A 21353-nucleotide genomic window follows, 5' to 3' on the forward strand; every position below is an offset into this window, starting at 1 on the left:
CTTTCTATGTACATGTTTCAAGGCTACTGGAAAAGTAGCCTGGAAGCATATTAGTTATCGTATTTGCTACATTTAACTTTTTTTTGTAACTTATCACTTAAATATGCATTTTACAAAGTATTTATTTATTTTGCTTGTTTGTTTGTTTGGGGAGGGGGGTTTGGGGGGATCATACTCATGATGTAGAAGTCTCAAAAACTTCTTAAAAGCTCATCCATTACACATGATAGTAAGGAAGTACAGAGTTCATTATAAGTATATCAGTGCACAAGAAATGAACGGAGCATACCATGTAAATAAAAATGAGTATGCTCACACAAACACATGCCACCTGTACTACTATACTATCTGAAATCAAAGAAACCATACAGAGAGCAAGTCCCATTGAACGAGCTAAAGTCAAAGGCTCACAATCAGTCTGTAAAGTCAAGTCCATCTCATGTCAAATCTAAACAAAAGAACAGCACACATGAACTCACAAACAAGCACAGTCTTCTCATGTGCACGAAGTTTTTGATGTCTTCAGCATTTGGCAGATCAAATGAGTTTCTTCATGTGACAGAGTCGCAGAGTTATCTGTGACTGCTCCCGTGTTCGGTCTTTGACAGCTGCCATAAACAAAACCAGGAACACTGTGTTCTCTGAAGTGTGTGCAGCCCAAACCAAACTCCACATTTAATCAGTTAAAATGTTCCCCCTGTCCCTCTTTATAAAGAATATGCTGCTGTTACAGGGAAATAGCTGGTTTGAATGATCATGGTGTCACCTGTGCTTCTTTAAATCAATGAAGTCAGAACTCTAACGTATCAGCCTTTTTGTGTCCATATCTCATTCTTCTTCCGGCATCCCCCGAAAGCCATCTGAGCTAGAGAGACAGCTCATATTTTATTGTGACAAGGCAAAGTCCATCCAAGAGCCAGAGTTACTTCACAGGCCAGAATGCATTAAGCAGAATAATGGATGGGCTAGACAAACACACAGTGCCAAAATGTCAGAAAGAGAGATGATCAGACATACAGTACATTTTCTGTGGAGGGGTTGAAGCCTACAGCAGGACATGACAAATTCAATTTTCCTCACAACATGCTTTCAGCCAAAGATTTTTTTTCCATGTGAGGTAAAGCTTTGCATGTAGAACTGCCTGCTGCAAAACTAATAATCATGTTTACCTGATCTTATAGCAAGAGTAAAATCAAAACAAGACACAGGAGCGTAAATCAGGTGCAACATGAATGTCCCTTTATGGCCATAAGAGGCGTGTGAAACAATGTACACAATGTGCTTGATTTGGCTCCCTTTTTGCCAAACTTTACTACTAATATATAAAAGTGATGCATGTTTACTTTGTCGAACATGCTTGCATAGACAACTATATGTGTGCTGATTTTCTATGAGCTATAATATGTGTGAATCTATGAGACTGTTTAAAGCTGATAGGAAAGTAACGGATAACTTAAATAACCACTCATTGCAACCTGTGAATGCAGAAGAGCACATAAAATATTGCACCCTGAAGCAGATGGGCTACAGGAGCAGAAGACCACACCAGGTGCTAGCTCTGTCAGCTAAATGCAGGACAGTGAAGCTGAGTCACTGATTATTGTTGCTGAATATGTCCATCCCCTTATGATCACAGTGTGCCTGTCTTCTGATGGCTGCTTCCAACAGGATGGAGTGTTGCAAAGCTTAAATCAACTGTCTTCAAATCTTGTCTCGCTACCCTGATCCCCAACCGGTCTCTGCAGATGTCTGCCCTTCCCTGAGCCTGATTCAGCTGGAGGCTTCTTCCTGTTAAAAGGGCGTTTTTCCTTCCCACTGTCACCAAGTGCTTGCTCAAAGGGGGTTGTTTCATTCTTGTGGTTTTCTCTCTATTACTCTAAGGTTTTCACCTTAAAATATAAAGTGCCTTGAGGCAACTGTTGTTGTAATTTGGTGCTAAATCAATTTTAAATCATGCTTTTTATTTGTTTTTGTTTCTAATGTCTCTGTAAAGCACTTTGAATCACCTTGTTGTTGAATTGTGCTATACAAATAAACTTGCCTTGCCTTGCCTATAAATCAAATTGATTTAAACTCATTACAACCAAGGTATGCATAGGAGCATCTCTAAAACACATTGAAACACACAACACATTGAACTTTGAAGCATTTACACTACAGCAGCAGAAGACCACACCAGGTGCCACTCCTGTCAGCTGAGAACAGAAAACTGAGGCTACGGTTCTCACAGGATCGCCAGAAATTGGATAATCGAAGACTGGAACAACATTACTTGATCTTATGAGTCCTGGTTTCTGATGCAACACACCAATGGTGTGGCACATTTATTTTATTTTATTTTATTTTATTTTTTCAAATCAATGTTTCAAAGATATTGAGATATAATGTTGGGGAGGTAATGTATTTTTTGACAGACTTCAGGCACCTTAGTGCCATAACCTACCTGTGTATTGTTGCTGATAATGTCCATCCCTTTATGACCACAACACACCTATCTTCCAATAACTACTTCCAGCAGAATAAAGCACAGTCTCACAAAGCTCAGATCATCTTGAACCTGGATTCTTGAACATGACAATGAGTTCTCAAATGTCATCAAATTTCAGTCCAGTAGAGCACCCGGGGGATGTAGTAGAGCAGTAGATTCATATTATGATGACTGTGTGATGCTAATCTGTCAGTATGGACAAAAATCTCAACAAGGTTCTGTTTTGAGAGCCTTACTGAATCTATGCCATGAAGAATTAAGGCATTTCTGACCGTAAAAGAGGGTCCAACCTGATACTAGCATGGTGTGCCTGATAAAGCGTGTATGCAGAAACCAAGTTCTTACTCTTTAGCTGTTATCAACTTCCCGTATCATGTCATGCTATTATTTTGTGCTCGCTGCAATGCCCCAAGTAACTGAAATGATAAATAAGGCTACTCATACCTTCACCCTAGACTGGATGTCCCAAAACGTTTTCTAATTCTACATCATCGAGTGTGTCGTCAGTGGTGCACTCGACAGCTGACGGCTATGATCTCCCGTTTACGCACTTCAAACTTTTCGCACATCCACAGGTCCACTGAGTCGTGATCTCTCTGGTGTGAGCTACGCGTGTCATCCGTGACGTCGCCGGACCGCCTACCTCGCCCTCGGTCTGCCTCTCCGGTGAGACTCCGCTGCCGCTGCTGCTGCTGTACGGTGGACCTACGAGCCGGGACCGATGCCAGCGTGATGATGGTGGTGATGGTAGTGAGGGAAGGATCGGATCTGCTAACACCAGTCCTCACTGGTATGGACGCCGGAGGAGAGCACTGACTATCCAGGAACCATGCCTACTGTCCTCGCTGGCAAAGGGAAACTTTCCATTGTCTGCTTTCTGCTCCGATGCGCATATTCTCAGGTGAGAGGGCAAAGAGCAGGGACTAGGTCCTACTTAGAAAACAGGAGTAGACAGCTTTATGTCACTGTGCTTATTTTATAAATGTCATGGATGTAAATGCTGCGCTTCGTCCTCGCGTTTAAAATGTCACAGATTTGTTCCTGAAGTAGTTCGAAAATATTATGTGAATAATAACAGGTTCATCTACATCAACTGTGTAGTTAATATTTATCACTGTGTGCAGAATCGTGCTTTTTGTACTCCTTTAAAAAAAAATATATAGCATCTGTAAAATTTCCGTTTAAAGCTCAGATAGAAAAAGGCTAAAAATACCTTGAAATTGAGCATAGCTTCAGTAATTGAAGATACTTTAAGAATGTAACAGGTGGTTTGCAGCCTTGTAGGCTTGCATGCTGTTTGCTGCAGGTATTGTGACGGGTTGTGGTTTGTTTGGTCCAGAGGGGGTTTACTCATCTGGGTATTGCACCAGAGCTGGAGCCTGTGATGTTAGTAGGCATGAACTTGTTAAACACATTGCACACGTAAAGTAGCACTGTGTGACTGTAAGTGTTAGCTGATGAAGCAGGGCAGACTTTTTCCTGTGCACCGCCACAGGTACTAAAATACTATCCTTCTGTGTTTGTTTTTCATTTAGACCTAAGGCCTCATAACTGTCTTGTGGGTGTAGCAATGAGACAGCTCTTCACACACACACTATTTTCCTTCTGCAGGCTTACACTTCAGCCACTCAGACACCATAGTGAGTCATGCATGCGAGCAGAGACACACACACACACACATGAATGCTTTTGCTGCGCTACACACATGCACTGAAATGAATTATAAAGTGCAAAGGAAAAGTTAAATGTGTAATTGTCTAAAAGCAAATTGTGAAATAGAGTCAGATCATTGTTCTGCAGGTCGGGGTTGATTCGAAACATCTGAACTCAGTATTTCTGCTGATACTTGGTGCAGCACTGTCATCTGTGGCAGACACGAAAAAACAAACGAAGAAAACCAAAACTCACAGTCAAGACGAAACCCACTCCCACGACACACACGGTTACACAGATGGGGAAGTGAAAGTAGCGTGAAGCATTTATTCTTCGTCTTAATGCTTGAGCTGCGTGGTTCTGGGTTTTTCATACAAGTGAGTGTGAATTTAAATTGTGAGCTCAAGTGTTTAAAAGGATAAATGTATGTGTGTGAGAGTTAGAGACGGTGGGGTTGCCTAATGTGGATGGAAACAGAAAGTTGCTTGCAAAAGAATCAGCATCCGGCTGATTATCTGCAGCTGTGATTTCTAAGATATGAGTCATCAAGAAGCTTCAGAGTCATCCCAACTCTCACAGTTACTGTGCATGTGAGAGACTCTCAGGTTTACAGTAAAGTGCTACGCTAAGGTATGAATGCAGCTGCAGCAAAAAGGCGGGAAGCAGAATGCAGAAGGTGATTTTTTTTTTTCTTTTTTCATTTTTTTAAACCTGTTTGCATCCTTGTGATGGAGGCTGAAACGTAAAACCCGTGATCAACGCCCAGAGCGAGAAATGAACTAGCCCGTGTATTTACTGTGTGTGCGCTGACTGCATGTGCATCGCCATGTTTGCTAATCAGCGCGCCTAAGTGTGCAGTATTTGAAATTTAAATGAATACACCCACGCCTCACTTAACTGAAACTAAGATGCTCAAATATGATTTGTGTGCACAGTCAACAATAGCTCTTTATTCATTGTCTAATTGGTAACTAAACCTGCATCTTCTGCTTTGAAGTGTTTAAAAAAAATCCCTCTGTCAGGGAATATCTGTCAGTCCTAACCCTTAGTCACGTTCTCCTCAATTACCAAACATCTGTCCTTCTTTTTCCTCAGGAAAGAGGAAGCCAACACAACAGCTGTGCCAAAGATATATTTGAGGTAAGAAATAGCTCAAGTTTGATTTCAGTTGGTTTGTTTTTAAAGCATTAGCACGTATTACAACTGCCTTATTAATTTTGCCACCTCATATTTGAGATGTGTCTTGCACTTCTTACAGCTCTTTCATTTGATTGCATGTTTTTGCAGAGTCATTTCAGTCTGTCTTTAGACTCAGAAGGCTGATTACAATTACATTAATGCTTAAGAGGAGAAAATGCCAGCAGCAGCTCATTTGTGGGCTGCAGCCTGTGCATATATGCATATATATGCATTATCAGTTCATCTGCATTTGCTGAACACTTCTGTCATAAATGTCAGGAAACAGTGGAAGATATCCAGCTTTTTTCCACAATCTACACTAACATTTAGATGTCATTTTGTCTTTGACTTTGGGATCTCAGGATACAGTAGCATTGATGATTATTATTGATATATTTTAATAGAACACATGTGATAACATGGTTAATAATCCAGTATCAGATGCTATCTGGTCGACACTAGTGTGTAGTAGATTGTGGTTATTATTGCACCTCGAGGTTGATACCAGAAGTTTGTGCTTGTGTATCAGTTCATCTGGTTGCCTTATCACCACCCAGTAGCTGTAACTCTTCTCTTGTGCACCTTTTTTCTACAGTTACAATTGTTTTCCACACCTCTCACCTTTAACAATTAGGAAGTTATATGATAAATTAAACAGAAACTCCTCGTAGTGCAAAAACAAGAAGCATTTTAATTACAAAAACATACACAGATTTTTCTTTTATTTAAAGTTACTAAATGTTTACTGTTGACTGATACCACCTAATCATTCTGACCATAATTAACCAGATCTGAGTGTGTGCCGAGCGGCCCACTGGTCTAAGTTGCTACCCTGTGGACGGTCACTAGTGTAGACTGAAGAGCAGGGCAAAGAAGAAGAATAGAGTTACAGAGGACCTGTTGGGGAAAGGTGGGAGGAAGATAGCAACACATAATACTCCACCTGGGAGATACTGTTGTTTTTAATGGAGAAAAGGGAGTGAGGGCTGGTGCTGTGTCCTTGGTGACTAAAGGAGAAGAGATAATGAAGTGAAAGGATGAGCGGAGAGAGGAAACACACACCCTCCAAGGCTTAATGCTGAGGGTGGGAAGAGGGAGGAGGAGAAGAGGGAGAGAAAAAAAAGTAATTTAATGTACATATATATATATATATGTGTGTGTGTGTGTGTGTGTGTGTGTGTGTGTGTGTGTGTATACATTATTATTTTTTGTCTTCTCTCTATCTTTTGTTTTTTCTTCTTTGGAAAGAGCCAGACTAGACTGTTTACCCCGAATTCCTGATTTTATGCCAAGCTAAGCTAACTGGATGTGGGTTTTATTAAACGCACAGATAATAAGAGTGCTGATAATTTACTTACCTGAACTCTTAAACAGAGTAAGTGCAGCAAATTAACCAAAATGTTAGCTGAATCCTTTAAGATCAGCTCCACCAACTCTCTGCCGCACACACACAAAAACACACTCACGCAGATCTTCTGACATCAGATCTGATAAAGCATGACCTTTTCCAGAGCATGCTCACCGCTTCAGCAGCCAAGAAACCCTCTGCTTTTGTTCTTTACCCAACGATTGCTGCATGCACGTATATATTAGAGCCAGAGCTGCCATGCTTCCACATTGGGACACATCTGAGGAATCACATGAGCTAAAATGGGGGATGAATGGTACAAAATCAAGACGTTTTGTTAGCATCTATGAGCTCTGGTTAGTCTGACTGCGGGCAATCTAATCAGAAGAGATTATGATCAGAGCTGGAGCAAAGGCGGTGTTCTGTGGATGCACTGCCTCCTGCGTGTGCCTGGTTTCCTCTCAAGTGCTGTGCAGAGAGAACAAATAAGAAATGGCGCACATTCTCGTAATAGTCCAGGTGTATAATAGTGTGTATTTACCACAGACTTTCACATGTCACCTCAGGGCGAGCTGCAACACACACACACACACACGCAAACGCGCACACACCATCACAGTCTAATCTGTAAGTAGTAACACAGTTAATCATTTGAAATATACTATAATGTGTCATGTATCTAATGTCTGCATGGAAGCTATTATTAGAACAAACAACATAATGCACAGGTACTCATCAGACTGACAGGCCTGACATCTGTTATACTAACCAAGAAATATACAGATTTTATGAGACATCCCCATTAAAACTGCTTCAACTGTGGTCGACCAAGATTTATTTTTTAAAATGTAATGCATGTAATCTTAAAGTCTGAGAAGTTTAGAAAATGTCCATCACAAGTTCCTCGAATATGAAGTTGTGTCTAAAACTAGTACAACTGTCCCAGTGTACAGGAAATCAAAAGCGAATGCTGATCTCTCTTTCTGTATAAATGAGTTATCAGGTGAACAGTTAGTAACCTGAATAGCACAACCCCCCCCCCCCCCACACACACACACACACACACACACTGTGGGAGCACATTTAATCTGTGGTAATAGCTGAAACACTGCATGCCACAGGAGTGAACCGAAGACCCTGCACTTTGTAAGTAAAGCAGTGTTTCCTGTAGCAGTCCGTGACGGGTGGGTCGATGATTCTTTTACTTACTTCCTTCTAAGATCTTTGAGGAGATATTTAAAACAGATCAATCCAGCAAAGCTACGTTTTCACTTTTATTGCATGTTCTACAATTGGTGATTGTACCGGCGCACTCAGCACTGATGAGCACTCGTTGCGGTTCGCTTCCAGATGTCTTTCATGCTCTTCTCCCCAGGGCTTCCTTCCACAACAAATGTTGTGATGAGCTTTTTGTGTGTGTTCTGACTCACGTATTGAATACCTTTGAAAATGCAGAATGAAAAATGCAACAGCTCTATGGTGCAGTCCTCCTGAAAACTGCAAAATCATGTCTATTTCTAATTTTATTAGATCACACTTTGAGCCCAAAATGTTCCGTTTTGTTCACATTCAAAGCTAGTGAGCCGCTGTTACATGCACCTGTTTTTGTACACCGACAGCTCTGGTGAGCCGGGGGTTTTAATTCACTGCACACTGATCACAGATGTTTCAAGCGTGCAATTCACATCTCTCAACTTACAGTAGACAGGGACGCTAACCCATATTCACAGCCAGACACGCTCCCCCTGGTGGGGAGGAACAGTGTTCATAATTAGAGTCAGCTGTTAAACATGGTGCTCAGGACTGTAGAGAAATGAAGAAAGTTCTGCTGATTTAGTATTCAGGAAGATTCATCCATCACAGTGGCATTTCACCATTGGCCTTTGACCCCAACTCTGCATTTCTGCTAAACAGGACATGACCCAGTCCTGGAGGGACTTTGGGGACTCCTTGAGGCGTGACCCAGCACAACGAATCCTGTACAACTCTAAGGTATGTCTGTGACAGCATTTCGATCCGGTTGACGTTTGAACCTTGATTCTATTCTGTTGTAGATTTGCTGCTGTGCTTGGGATCTTTGTCCTGTTGCATGACCCAGTTTTACTCAGACTTCAGCTGTTGGACAGATGGCCTCCTATTTGACTCTAGAATAATGTGATATACAGAGTTCATAGTTGACTCAGTTACAGCAAGATGTCCATGTTGTGGGGCTGCAAAACCAGCCCAAATCGTCACCCATCCACCACCGTGCTGACAGTTGATATGAGATATTTGTGCTGATTTGCTGTTTGGTTTTCTCCAAACGTGGCACTCTGTGTTATGTCCAAACATCCAAATACTTAGATCTCCTCTGTCCAAAGCACTGTGTTACAGACGTCTTGTGGTTTTTTCCAGATGTAACATGTTGTTTTTAGAGAGAAGAGGCTTTCTCCGGTTCTACTTGTACTGTCACAAACTTTAACATTTAACATGTTAACTAAGGCCTGTAGATATTGCTCTTTGGTTTGTTACTATTTTTCTAGAGGTTTGCACGATCTGACCTGGAGGTGAAGCTGTTGGGATGTAAATTCCTGGGAAGATCTGCAGGTTTTAAAATTTTGTTCAACTGCTCAGACTTTCACCTCCTGGTTCTCATCTGTGTTTGAGGTTGAAGGACTGAGATTACGCTCGCTGTTTCTGAATCAGCGTGTCTGTGGTTGACAAGGAAAAACAAATGTGTGAAAAAAAACCAAACCTCAATCACTTCTGGTGATTTTCCTGCATATTATGAGTCAATGTTTATCTATAGGGACGACACATTTTTAACTGTTAAAAGTGAGATTTACTTACAGTTGTTTTGTTGTCTGTCTTTCCAAAGGATACCAAACAGCCAATTACACAACAAAGGCAAAGTATGTTTTTGCCGATTTTTCTGTCAAATTTGAATATCTGACATTTGTCATCATTTACAAGCAGCTCCCTGTTATTAGTGTTGTAATCTGGTTTCTTTCTCTCTGTCAGACCGAGGGGATGTTCCGCTGCGAATGGCCCGTCACCCTCATGTGGCCCCCCACAAATCGTAAGTGTGGCCTAAGGAAACACGATCCTCTGATGTTCCTCAAGCTTGAGCTGCTTCTGTAGCGCGCACACATACACACACACACAGAGTGATGAAACACATCACAAATACTCGTGCGTGTCACGAGAACTTCTGTAAACTGTATTCATCAACCTCATCGTGTCAGTAGCTGCGAGGAAAAACACGAGTGATAGCGAAAGAGGGGCGAGAGATGTAGACATCTCAGGTCAATCAGCTAACGGTGTTCCAGGCTACAAGTCGGGTTAAAGGTTACTGAACATTCCTGAAAGCTGTCAGTGGAGACCGATGTGCTGCTGTTTGTTAACTTTTTACATCCTCCTTTTAACGTGAAACACATGTTGAGTGGTGTAAGCCAACTATACAATTTCACAACCTTTGTTATGTAAGACAGAATTTTTATTTTTTTTTTGAGGGGGGGGGGGGGGGGGTGACTTTACTAAAATATTTATAGAAAGTTCTTTTTAAACATTTGAACATGTTTCTGCAATGTAAATAAAGCTTGTGCAGTTACATAATATAACCAATACATAACCAGTCATCTTTACTGAAGACAATATTGAGTAAAGGGTTTAGCAGTGATTGGTTAATCTGACTTAGTTATCTTTGTATAGTTTAAGAGCCAAAGGTGCTTAATTTATGTGGTTTTGAAACTGAGTTTTATTTGTTTTGGGGAGAAAAATAACTGCATTGAAATTTAATTTTGAAATCAAAAGAAACTTAAAGTACTGTACAAAAGACTTAAACCACCACTCAACTCTTTATATTTTATTTCCAAGGAGCCAGACTTTCTTGTCATTTTGAAAGTCTTGCAATGTTTTTCTTTGGACTTTGGTTGATTTTTTTATAGAGTCCTTGTACCTGACCATTTTCAGAGGAATATTTTGTTTGGTTTTGCAAAAAACACTAGGCTAGTGGTCTCAAAGTCAGTCCTTTGTTATCTTGGCTGTGTGCTTAGGTTCGTTGTCTTGTTGGAAAATTAACCATTGCCCCAGGTCCAAAGGGCTCAGGAGCAGGTTATCATCAAGAATGTCTCTATACCCTGATTAGTGTCCGGATTCAGTCCTCCTTCTGAAAACATCCCCATAGCATGATGCTGCCACCACTTTAGGGATGATATTTTCAGGTGATGATGGCATTCACACCAAAAAGCCACACCAATTTTTTGTTTTTGCTCAGACCAGAGAATTTTGCTTTTTATGGTGTCCTTTGGCAAACTCCAGTTGAGCTGTCATGTGATTTTACTGAGGAGTGTCTTCATCTGGCCACTCTACATCACAGGGCTGGCTGGTGGAAGCTTCTCCTCTCTCCACAGAGCAATGCTGGAGCTCTGTCAATGTGACCATCAGGTTCTTGGTTACATCTCTTATTAAGACCTTTCTACCCCAATCGCTCAGATTGGCAGGGTGGCTAGATCTTGAAGACTCCTGCTGGTTCCAAACTTCTTCCAGTTACGGATGATGGAGGCCTCTGTGCTCACTGGGGCCTTTTAAAGCTGCAGAAATTTTTCAGTATCATTCCCCAGGTCTGATCCTTGATACAATTCTACAGGTCTGCAGACAATTCTTAGACTTCTTGGCTTGGTTTATACTCTGAGAGGTACAGTCAGCGATGGCATCTTATATAGACTGCCGTGTGTCTTTCCAAATTATGTCCAGTCAGCTGAATTTACTCCAATACAAGTTGGAGAAACATCTGACAGATGATCAAGGGAAGCAGGATCCACCTGAGCTCAATTATGAGTGTCATGGCAACATGTACTTGATACATGTTATACTTTTGTTTTGTTTTTTTAATAAATTTGCTAGAATTTTACACAAACGTTTCATTTTGTCTATATGGGGTCCTGAGTGTAGAATTTTCAGATGAAAAATAATGAGGGGTGGCTGAAGACTTTCACACTCTTTTTCACTGCACTGCAGCTCTTAATTTTTGAAGACATTAATAGACGGAGCTGTTCATGGAAATGCAAATGTCAGACTTTAAACACCGTTGAAGTGTTTACCTTATAATGTCAAATTGAGCCCATTTGAGAACACTGCAGATAACCATCCAGATAAGTGAGTGGATTTAAACCATGTCCTGGTTGCACCCTCATGTAGTTTCCACTAATGAATATATGTCTGAAGATCTGTGGGCTGTGTTCAAACTTATCATTTCAATAAAGAAGAACACAAACGTTTGGAAGTGCTGAAAATTTGAAATGCATCATTCTGATAGACTGATTAAAAAAAAATGTATCAGATCGAATCAAGTATGGGCTGTGAAAGGTGGTTGTCCGGCAGGAGAGATTAGGTTTCAGTTGGTTCTTGGCTTTGTGACTGTGTATTTGTTGGTTTACAGCATGCTCGCCGATGACTTGAAGCTGAGCAGTGATGATGAGGAAACTCCCACGGTAGGTAACACTCATCTTCCCATATTGTTGATCATTTCTTTGTCAGTAGTCTTGGCCTGAGGCGGACATGATTAGAAGATATTGAGAATCCTTGAGGAGACAGAGAGACTATGCGGGAGAGTGTGTGAGGACAGAGAAAGCCAAAGGGAAAGAAAAAGTGCCTGGCTTCTCCTCTTGAATGACACTTTTTCTAATGTGTATAATAACAAATTACTGTGTTTGTTTTGTGTCCCACAGGTGATTCATGAGTCAGCTTCCTGGGACAGACACAGGTACCTGCTTACAAATCCTTCACTTCCTTTTCCTTTTTCTTCTGTATACCTGTAAATATGAGTTAAATATTGTGAATAACAACAGTATATATGCCTGCGTACCCCCTCTGACCCCTCTCTGATGTTTGTGTGTGTGTTGACTGACAGCCTGTCAGCACAGCGAGCGCACACACATGGCAGGCGGGTGAGACATTCCAGCTCAGACTCCTCAGGCTCAGACTCCACCAATGAGTCAGGCAGCAGTAGCTTTCATTCCCGGAGCCCAAGCCGGAGTCCAGAAGTTCACCCTGATCCCGAGTCGCCTGCCAACATCCAGCCACTGTGCAACAACAAGGAGGTACCAAATGCTGAAGCCACAGCCTCCCCGTCTGCGTTCTCCGTCTTCTCTGCCCATGTCTCACTTGTTTCTCTCCTTCTCTGTTTATGAGCCTGAGGGTGATTTCTCTGCAGGGAGTTGTGGGCTTTAAGGCAGTTGACAGCAGGTGTGGAGAGGGACAGAGCAATGAGGAATGCATGCAAGTGGGAGAGGAAGAGGACTTGGGGGTTGAGGGGCAGAGGTAGCTCGGAGAACTAGTGCGTAGGTGTCATTTTAAAAGTGTGACTCTTAAAGAGAGAAGCCCTCGGGATGTGGAAGTCATCAAAACCTGAATTCGGGTTGACAGTTACAACTAGACCTTTTTCAAAAAATAGATATTACAGTAAAAATAATGTGGACTGCTTGTTTGTTATTATCTCAAATAAATACAGATAGGGTGTAGGCCAGGGTATGGGCTGTTGGAGGTGGGGGGCATTGTAGATGTGTGTTGTGTGGGAAATGAAGGGGAAACCAGCTTCTCTTCTATGAATGCAAGGCCCTGTATGACATAGCATAGACTGTATTACTGAACATGCACAACATTGGGCCCCTATATAGAGGAAGGGAGTGTGTTTGTGGGGAGGGAGGGGGGGTGTAAACCATGTGTTTTTCATTTACGTCAAGTATTTGAGTGTCTCCCAAGGAACAGATGGGGGGTTGGAGTTGTGGAAGCAGCAAATCCAGAGTTCCAGGTAGTGAGAAAAAAAAGGGAGGGACAGAAAAGTAGGAGGGGAGGCAGTCAAGAGGGCACAAGAGATGCAGTGTCTTCTCTGGAAAGGGAGCGAGGGATGAGGGTAGGAGGGCAGAGGGGTCACTGTTTGGCTTGAGGAGTGGAGGTTTAATTTAGCTCCTGGTCAGCGAAGACAGAAAAGAAGTGAGCACGTAAGAGAGAGAGACGTTTGCGCTCCAGCTGTGAGTAAACTCTTTGTTGTTGTTGTTTTTTTACGTGAGTAAAAAGCTCCTACTTTCCTTCCCATTCTTATGGTTAGCAAGCCAGTTGTTGAGCAAACATTAAGTGAGTCATTTGGTATAAGTGGATGAGGGGTTGAGCTACTGTAACCTCAGTCCGAGTCCACTGAGCATGCGTTGGAAAGTATGCTGTTGAAAGGTTCTAATGTTGGAATTTATTTATGAGTCATAATCCAGATTTGTCATTTGGACTTTAAATAGTTTCACAACAGCTGAGCCGGTGAGGTATTTTCTCATGTGCTGTGAAAGTATTACAGTTTTACATGTTTCTATTAGAATGTGCAGATAGTGTGATATAAACACATTTGGGTGAGGCTTGTATCATTCCTTACGATGGCTGAATGTAAGATTAAGTGATCCGGAATCGTCTGTTCGCCCTGGATTATCACAAAATTAGCCCATAATGATGCAAAATAGGTCAGGAGGTTTAATTACTCTCCTACTTATAGTAGTAGTGTAATATCTTGTTTTTTTTTTTTAGTAGTATTTCATGATTTAATGTTTGACCTTTCGATTGCACGTGTAGCCTGCAAAAAATTTACTGCATAATTAAGTCCTAACCTCTTGCTTTATTAGAAGCCCCTGCAATCTGGCAAGTCTCCACTGCTTTAGCATCGAGCTGTTTCTTTCCTCAAACTACTGAAATCATTCCACACTCTGTTCTATAAAATTATTTTTTTATGATTGAATTGTTCACTCACTTTTTATATCCTTTTGTGTCTGCTTTCTAGACACATTCAGATCAGGTTGATGTAAATAAGAATAGGTTGATGACAACTTTTAAGGACCTCTTTAGCCAGCATTGCCTTTTTATGTTGGAAGTAGTTGAAAAAAGTACATAAAATAGAATTATAATTAATTCAGCCAGTGGCAGTGATAAAATGCTGTGTGCATATGGCTATGTCAGTAATAATAATTCAGATCTACAGTGGATATAGCTGCATAATAGCATTTTTATTATGTTGTTCCAGCCTATTTCTGTATGTTGAAATCCTCACAATCCCCGACTGTCATCAATATTTTATGATTAATTTGTCTTTTTATCTCTCTCTGTTTCTGTGTTTTCTTAAGCCTGATCACCCCCCTGCTGCCCAGTGGCAGTTAGATAAATGGCTGAAGAAGTCGCGGAAAAAATGTGCCAGCACTGAGCAAAATCCCTCCCAGACTATTCCAGGACGCCTGCACTCTCCCCACACCCACCGAGCCCCATCCCCAGCAAGGTCATTTGACAGCAATCAGGAATACAGCCCTAGCCAAAGCCCTATTCCCAGCCCACAGTTCAGTTACAGCAACAACAACAGCCCCCTTCCAAGCCCTGGTTACAGCTACTGTCCAAGTCCGAGCCCATTTACCAGCACTTGTCAAAGTCCCAGCCCTAGTCCAAGGCACAGCCCAATTCCAAGTCCAGTTCTAAGTATTTGCCCCAGTCCATGTGGGACACTAAGAGACAGCCGTAGTCCTAGCCCTATAGCTAGAGATCCTCCAAGAAGCCCGAGTCCCAGTATACCTGCTCCTTCCAGGGTTTGTCACTACCCTGAGTTTCAGAGTCAGAATCAACCTCAACCCAGTCAATCAACCAATTCCCACAGGATAAAAATTAGGCCATGGATCGCCCCGGTGTCTGACACTAATACAAATATCAAGTCCACGAGTAATACTCATCTTCAGCCATCTCACAAACACAGACCCAAGACTCGACCACCACAGGACCAAGGCCAAAGTCAGACTAAATCAAAGGCTTCTGTCATTTTAACCTCTAGTCAGAATCAAAGCCACACATCTAGACCCAAGCCTAACTTTTATCCAAGCTCTAAACAGCTGGCTGATGTGTCCCAAACTAGAAACACATCACAGCTTGCGCAAATCCAGGGAAGCAGGTCCAGTCACAAGCCCCGACCTCCATTTCAACCAAATTCTCAACATAGCCCCACAAGAGCAAAGCATTTAGTCCCTACTGCTCGTGAAATCAATCCTCTTCATAATTCTCAATCTACCTCCAGAGCTGCTAGTAATCCTGGTTGTGGGCCAAACTCTCAGTCCATCCCTGGCCTCAAAAAACACAGGTCCAAGTCTTGGGAGGCCACTGCCCCCACCACTGTGAATGTTAATCACGCGAAAACAACACCGAAAAAACCTCAAACTAAGAAACAGGAGGTGGAACGCAGAAGAGATCATCTGACCACAGGAGAGGGGAGAAAACACGAGAGAAAGGAAGATAGACAAAAGGAAAAACAGCAAGGGAAACGGGAGCAAAAGGAAGACAGGAGGCTGGCTGAGGAGCAGCTATTGAGACGGTCCTGGATCCAGAGTTCGGCTGAAGAAGAGGAGGGGGAAGAGGAGGAAGGAGTGACGGAACAGGACAGGAGGAGAGAGGAGACGGCAAGAGAGGAAAGTCGGAGGAAGAGGGAGGCGCAACAACAGCGACATAAATGGGAGGCCAAACATAAAGTCCCTACCAACCACTCACATCAGCAAGGGGGGACAAAAAAGCGGGGAAGAAGTGAGGAGGAGAGACAGTTCCAGCCAGACCCGTCGCCTCCTTCATCTTCACGGTCCCCAACTCCTCAGAGAACATCCTCCTCATCCTCTTCTTCGTCCTCATCGAGTTCAGATTCTGAATCTGAATTTCAAGCTCCGATTACCAAAGTCCCAGCAGACTCCACCTCTCAGAGGAAACTCGCCAAGCCAGGGCAACAGGGCCCAGGAAGGCCTGACGCCAGCAGGCCTAAGGTGGTGCAGCAGAGACAACCGAGCTCAGGTAACCCGAGTGAGGACCAGCAAAGTGCGGGGAAGCAAAAACTCTACACCCTCGTCCCCTTTGGACGAGGGAACAAGGCTGCACCCCACTCCCAGCGAGGGCTCCGAAATCTGGTGGTGCACATAGACCTCTGTCTTCTCAAGAGGGTCCCAGACACTGCTACTCAATCCACTCCTAAAAAAACCTCCTCTTCCTCCTCATCCTTATCAGCCAAGGACAAGCAAATTGAGACTATGAAACACCTGCACGTCCCTGAGACACAGACTAAAGACAGCACAAGAAAGCGCAAGGTAGACAGTGTTTCCTTTCATTCTTTGCCAAATGTGACGTGCATGTCCACAGAAATGGAATAAATCATTGTGTTCTGCAGGAAAAATGTCATTTGAATACTTTTGTATGGTCTCATGATGTACATGTGTGTTTGTGTGTGACCAGCTGGAGAATGGTGTGTCACACAGAGAAAACAAGAGGAGTTATGCAGACAAAACCTCAGGCCACACAGAGTCGTCATCTTTCACAGCTGAGACCGTAACGACTGATACCGTGGACAGTGGGTAAGAAAAACTATGACGACACACTTCAGTTTGCACATACAGCCACGTGGCATGCACACCCAGTTGCACCGATGCAATTTAATCCCATATTATGTGGCATTTGTATCAATCAGGTGTGTGGAGGACGATTTGGACAGTAAGAGGCCGCTGTCTCCGCTGTCTCCCTTGTCTCCCCGGCCCCAGAGCCCCGAGATCCCCAAGTCTAACTCCAAAACAAAAGCTGCAGAACAGCATCACACCCACAAGAACAAAGACAAGAACAGAGATTCTGCGATAAAGGTAGCATAAACAGCTACTCTAAATAATGCCAACTCCACTTATTCCAACCATTTTTGCTCATCCTCGTCTCCTTTCGTGCACTCAGCCCAAGATGGAAGTGGAGTGTGTGAAAGTGTCGAAGCAGCCCCAGCCACCACCTGAGTCCTGGAGCACTGCAGCACAAAGGGGGACTGTGCCAAACCACGAAACGTGAGCGATCCCGCGTAGTCCACACAGTCCATTCCTGCACAGCCCACACTGCCTTTCTGTCATATAAAAACACAGACTGACAGTCTATGTAATCTTAATGATGATATGTAAACAGGATTATGTAAAAAGATTCCACAAAAATCACTATAATTAACCCAGATTGCATTTCAGACAATGTGTAATTAGATCATAATGAAGTTGTCAGGGGTCACGTGATTACATTTTGTTCATGTCTTTTAAAATTTTGAACTATACTTTAAAATTAGGAAACCTTTGCGATAAACACAAAACCCCATGTTTCACAGTAGATAAGGTCATTTGATTTACCCAAGTGTAAGTGCTGAATATTCAAAATACATTTAATTTGCTTTGCTAATACACTTTTTAATTGAAAAACATCACCAACATTCAGTACTTTCATTTTGAGACCATTACATTTTCCCTTATATCACCCAGAATGCTCTGCATGATCTCATAAAATACTCTTTACAGTCTGTAATCAACGTTATTGTGTGTTTGTCTTTTTTTTTCCTAGTCCTCACCATGCTGAGTACTACTTACATGAAGCCAAAAGGATGAAGCACCGTGCTGATGCCATGGTGAGTCTTTGATCTTTGCTTGAATATAAATTGTTAATATTGAAATTATAGTTATTGCAGATAACGTGGAAGAAGTTTGGAGCTTATTTATTTATTTTTTAAAATCTGTGTTCATTAAGCATGCAGTTCTTTGTCTCTGTGTAGCTTTGCATGATTCACAGTTCAAAATAATCCTTCTTTGTGCATTTCTGGACTGTGATGTAGCTCCTCGCTTACAGTGTCTCCGAAATCACAGACTGCATTTAAAAGATGGGCATAGCTACTGTGACATCACCCATCTGGATTATGAACATGGAAGACCCTTATTAACAAAGTGACCATACTTGGATGAGAGTAGGGAATGCTAATTTATCAGCTAATGTTAACAGGCTTGGTTTGGATGCAGCACCCAAAAACTTTGTGGGTGCACTGCAAAATCAGTGTTACATATAAATAAAATACACAATCCAAAATTTCACTCAGTGAAACAGCGCAAAACTATTCGACAGTTTGTAGCTCACATTATTACTTGTTATTTGTCGGATAATAGAAGTAAAAATTAAAAAACAACTACTCTTAATGCAGGCGTTCACAACGACTGCGTGATGGATTCATTTGTTTTTTCAAACTGAGCTTGAGTTTTCAGATTTTTCCGACCAATCAGACCACTGCATTCAGCAATAAACGTGCACCAATACTGAATATACAAATAGTGAAATAATCCAATTTTACCTCAGACACAGACACTGCTCTGGGTCAGTCGGCTCTCTAAAATGATTTCTCTCCCTCCTAAGATGTGTTCCCAACTCTGCCAACATGAGCTCAAACTGCCCCACTGACATCCTGAAATATGCACGACAGCGGCCGCGATACAGCTTCACCTCCTGAAATTCTCCATGCTGCTGCCTTTTCCTGGGAATCGAATGAACACAGACTCTCAGTTTCTTCTTTTTCTCGTTTAGAAACCTCAGGAGCAGCTGATCATCCCAAACAAATTAGAGACCAAAACTTTTTTTGTGCCAGGCTTTAAGTGCTATAGTGTAAATATGCCTATCAAGTTAGACATTTTAACATTGGGGTCTTTGTGGATTGACTTTTTTTTTTTAAGTGGCCAATCCAGGAATTGCAAGAACCATCTGAAATGAAACATTTACAGCACTTTGAAGCATACCCTTACAATAAAGATTACACTGACACCATCTTCTGGTATAAATTGGTTTATATCAGGGCGATTGGGGTGCCAGCCATACGTACAGCCAGTTTAGAATCACTAAATAACCTAACATTTTGGCTTCTTTTGCCTCTCCAACTGTGGGAGGAAGCAAGCTACTGGATTCAAACCCAGAACTTTTTTTCTGTGACAGTGCTAAACATGTATCACTGGGCTGCCCAAAAAAAATTAACAAATAAAATAATATTTTGCCTCTTTTGATTATTTCTTTCCAGGTCGACAAGCTAGGGAAGGCTGTGAACTATGTTGATGCTGCTCTCTCGTTCATGGAATGTGGGAAGGCAATGGAGGAAGGGCCGCTCGAAGCAAAGTCTCCTTATACCATGTATTCGGAAACAGTGGAGCTCATTAGGTGAATGACATTTCAATGCTAAAGCGGTCACAAGTCATTTGGATTTGGATATGTGCATAAACACAAATTGTGGCTCTGGTGTTAAAAAGCCTGTTTCTTAAGGTACGCAATGAAGCTGAAGAGCCACTCTGGCCCCGGGGTGAGACAGGAAGACAAACAGCTGGCGGTTCTGTGGTACATATTTCTTCATCTCATCTGTTTAAGCCACATCTATCATCATACTGAAGGACGTGCATTTTGAGGATAATTTTGCGCCATGTCCGACTCTTACCCACAGTTTCCGATGCCTGGCCCTCCTTTACTGGCAGATGTTTCGCTTGAAGAAGGATCACGCGCTGAAATACTCCAAAGTGCTGCTGGATTACTTTAAGGTACATCTAAAAACAAGTCATTTACTTGAAAACAAGTTAACTTTTATGTGTGGATGACACGTCAATAAGCCTTGTTTGCATGTTGTTACAGAGCTCTCCTAAAGTGCCTACTACCCCACCCGGTTGGAGTGACTCTGGGAAGTAGGTGGATGATAACTTTGAATGATCGGCCTTTTCTTCAGCCCATTTAGTCCACTGAAACCACCGCTGATTGCCCATCACTCTGTTGTGTATGTGTGTTTTCACTCTTAGGGGTACAGGAGGACCCCCCTCTTCACTCTCGCCTAATACCAAACACCTCGCACGGGTTTCCCACGAGGGCAGCAGCTCTGCCTCCCTCATAAGCATTCCCCACCGTATCCACCAGATGGCAGCAACTCACCTGAACATTACCAACAGTGTGCTGTACAGCTATGAGTACTGGGAGGTGGCAGACAACCTTGCAAAGGAGAATAAAGGTAGTGGTGATTTAAATGGGAAATAAAAAGGGGAGAGATTACCATGAAAATATGTCAAATGCATTTTGGTTTTCAGATGTTTTAAGACCAATATCTTTTTTTTCTTCCTCATCAGAGTTCTTCAACTACTTGAATACTTTGTCTGGGCCATTGACTCTTCACAGTAGCATCGCTCACGCTGTCCAGTACACCAGGCAGGCCCTTCAGTGGATACGCATTAGTGCCAAACTCAACTAACTTAGAAAGGATTCACTATAACCTGCCCACTGGATCTCATTGACGGTAGAGGAGGTAAAACTCTGGAGAGCACTGAGATGGATGAACTCCCACAGAGCCTAATAACCCCCACAGTATGTTTTGGTGCATACGCTTCCTTACTGTGTGCACATTAAATGAGCCTCTTAACCATTTGCCAAATGTCCCTCGGACCTTGGAGGATTCACATGTATGTTCAAATTCACCCGGAAAGCCTTTTTCATACTTTGGAAGTAATCATTAATCTAGCGGACTTTTTCTCAAGGGGCCAAAGCAGGAGAATATCCTTTAAAAAAAAAAAAGACCTACAACTAGAGAACTTGTTTGCATCTTTTGCTAATGACGGTTGTAATGATGTACTTTTTTTCATTGTTTTTACTGTGCAATATTTGATGGATGGTTTGTTTTTAGAAAAAAAAGAGGAAGACTTGCAAGAGAATAAAATGTTTGTCCCTTTTTATTTTTGAGTGTGGAGTTACATAAAGAAACTTTGTACTGAAGACGTCCCTCTGTCGGTTTACAAATTGGGTCTGGTTAAAGGTTACATGGAAATACATACAGGATGATAATCTTTTCCCTCAATGAGGAATATT

General features: G+C 42.2%; 1 protein-coding gene across 1 annotated transcript; it reads left to right on the plus strand.

Moving 5' to 3' along the window:
- The first annotated feature begins 3164 nt into the window (after positions 1 to 3164).
- Positions 3165 to 21282, plus strand: aff3 (AF4/FMR2 family, member 3). Its single transcript, XM_085433585.1, has 19 exons — positions 3165 to 3389; positions 5237 to 5281; positions 8583 to 8660; positions 9526 to 9559; positions 9669 to 9726; positions 12088 to 12139; positions 12377 to 12411; positions 12559 to 12748; positions 14807 to 16783; positions 16929 to 17047; positions 17161 to 17326; positions 17412 to 17515; positions 18051 to 18114; positions 19540 to 19676; positions 19779 to 19850; positions 19954 to 20047; positions 20139 to 20188; positions 20300 to 20505; positions 20621 to 21282. The coding sequence occupies exons 1-19, from the start codon at positions 3318 to 3320 to the stop codon at positions 20740 to 20742; spliced, it is 3675 nt and encodes a 1224-aa protein (XP_085289711.1). The 5' UTR covers positions 3165 to 3317; the 3' UTR covers positions 20743 to 21282.
- The last annotated feature ends 71 nt before the right edge of the window (positions 21283 to 21353 follow it).

The sequence above is a fragment of the Copadichromis virginalis genome, linkage group LG16 (genome assembly GCF_057382275.1).
Source record: "Copadichromis virginalis isolate Kocher_CV1m ecotype Utaka linkage group LG16, C_Virginalis_male_GT1.1, whole genome shotgun sequence".
In the NCBI taxonomy this organism is placed as follows: domain Eukaryota; kingdom Metazoa; phylum Chordata; class Actinopteri; order Cichliformes; family Cichlidae; genus Copadichromis; species Copadichromis virginalis.

Excerpts from the sequence above, each read along its gene's own strand:
- aff3 (XM_085433585.1), top strand. The coding sequence starts at position 3,318 with ATGCCTACTGTCCTCGCTGGCAAAGGGAAACTTTCCATTGTCTGCTTT. Across the intron at positions 12,412-12,558 it reads GCTTCCTGGGACAGACACAG|CCTGTCAGCACAGCGAGCGC; the intron begins GTACCTGCTTAC and ends GTTGACTGACAG. Across the intron at positions 19,851-19,953 it reads AAACAGCTGGCGGTTCTGTG|TTTCCGATGCCTGGCCCTCC; the intron begins GTACATATTTCT and ends TCTTACCCACAG.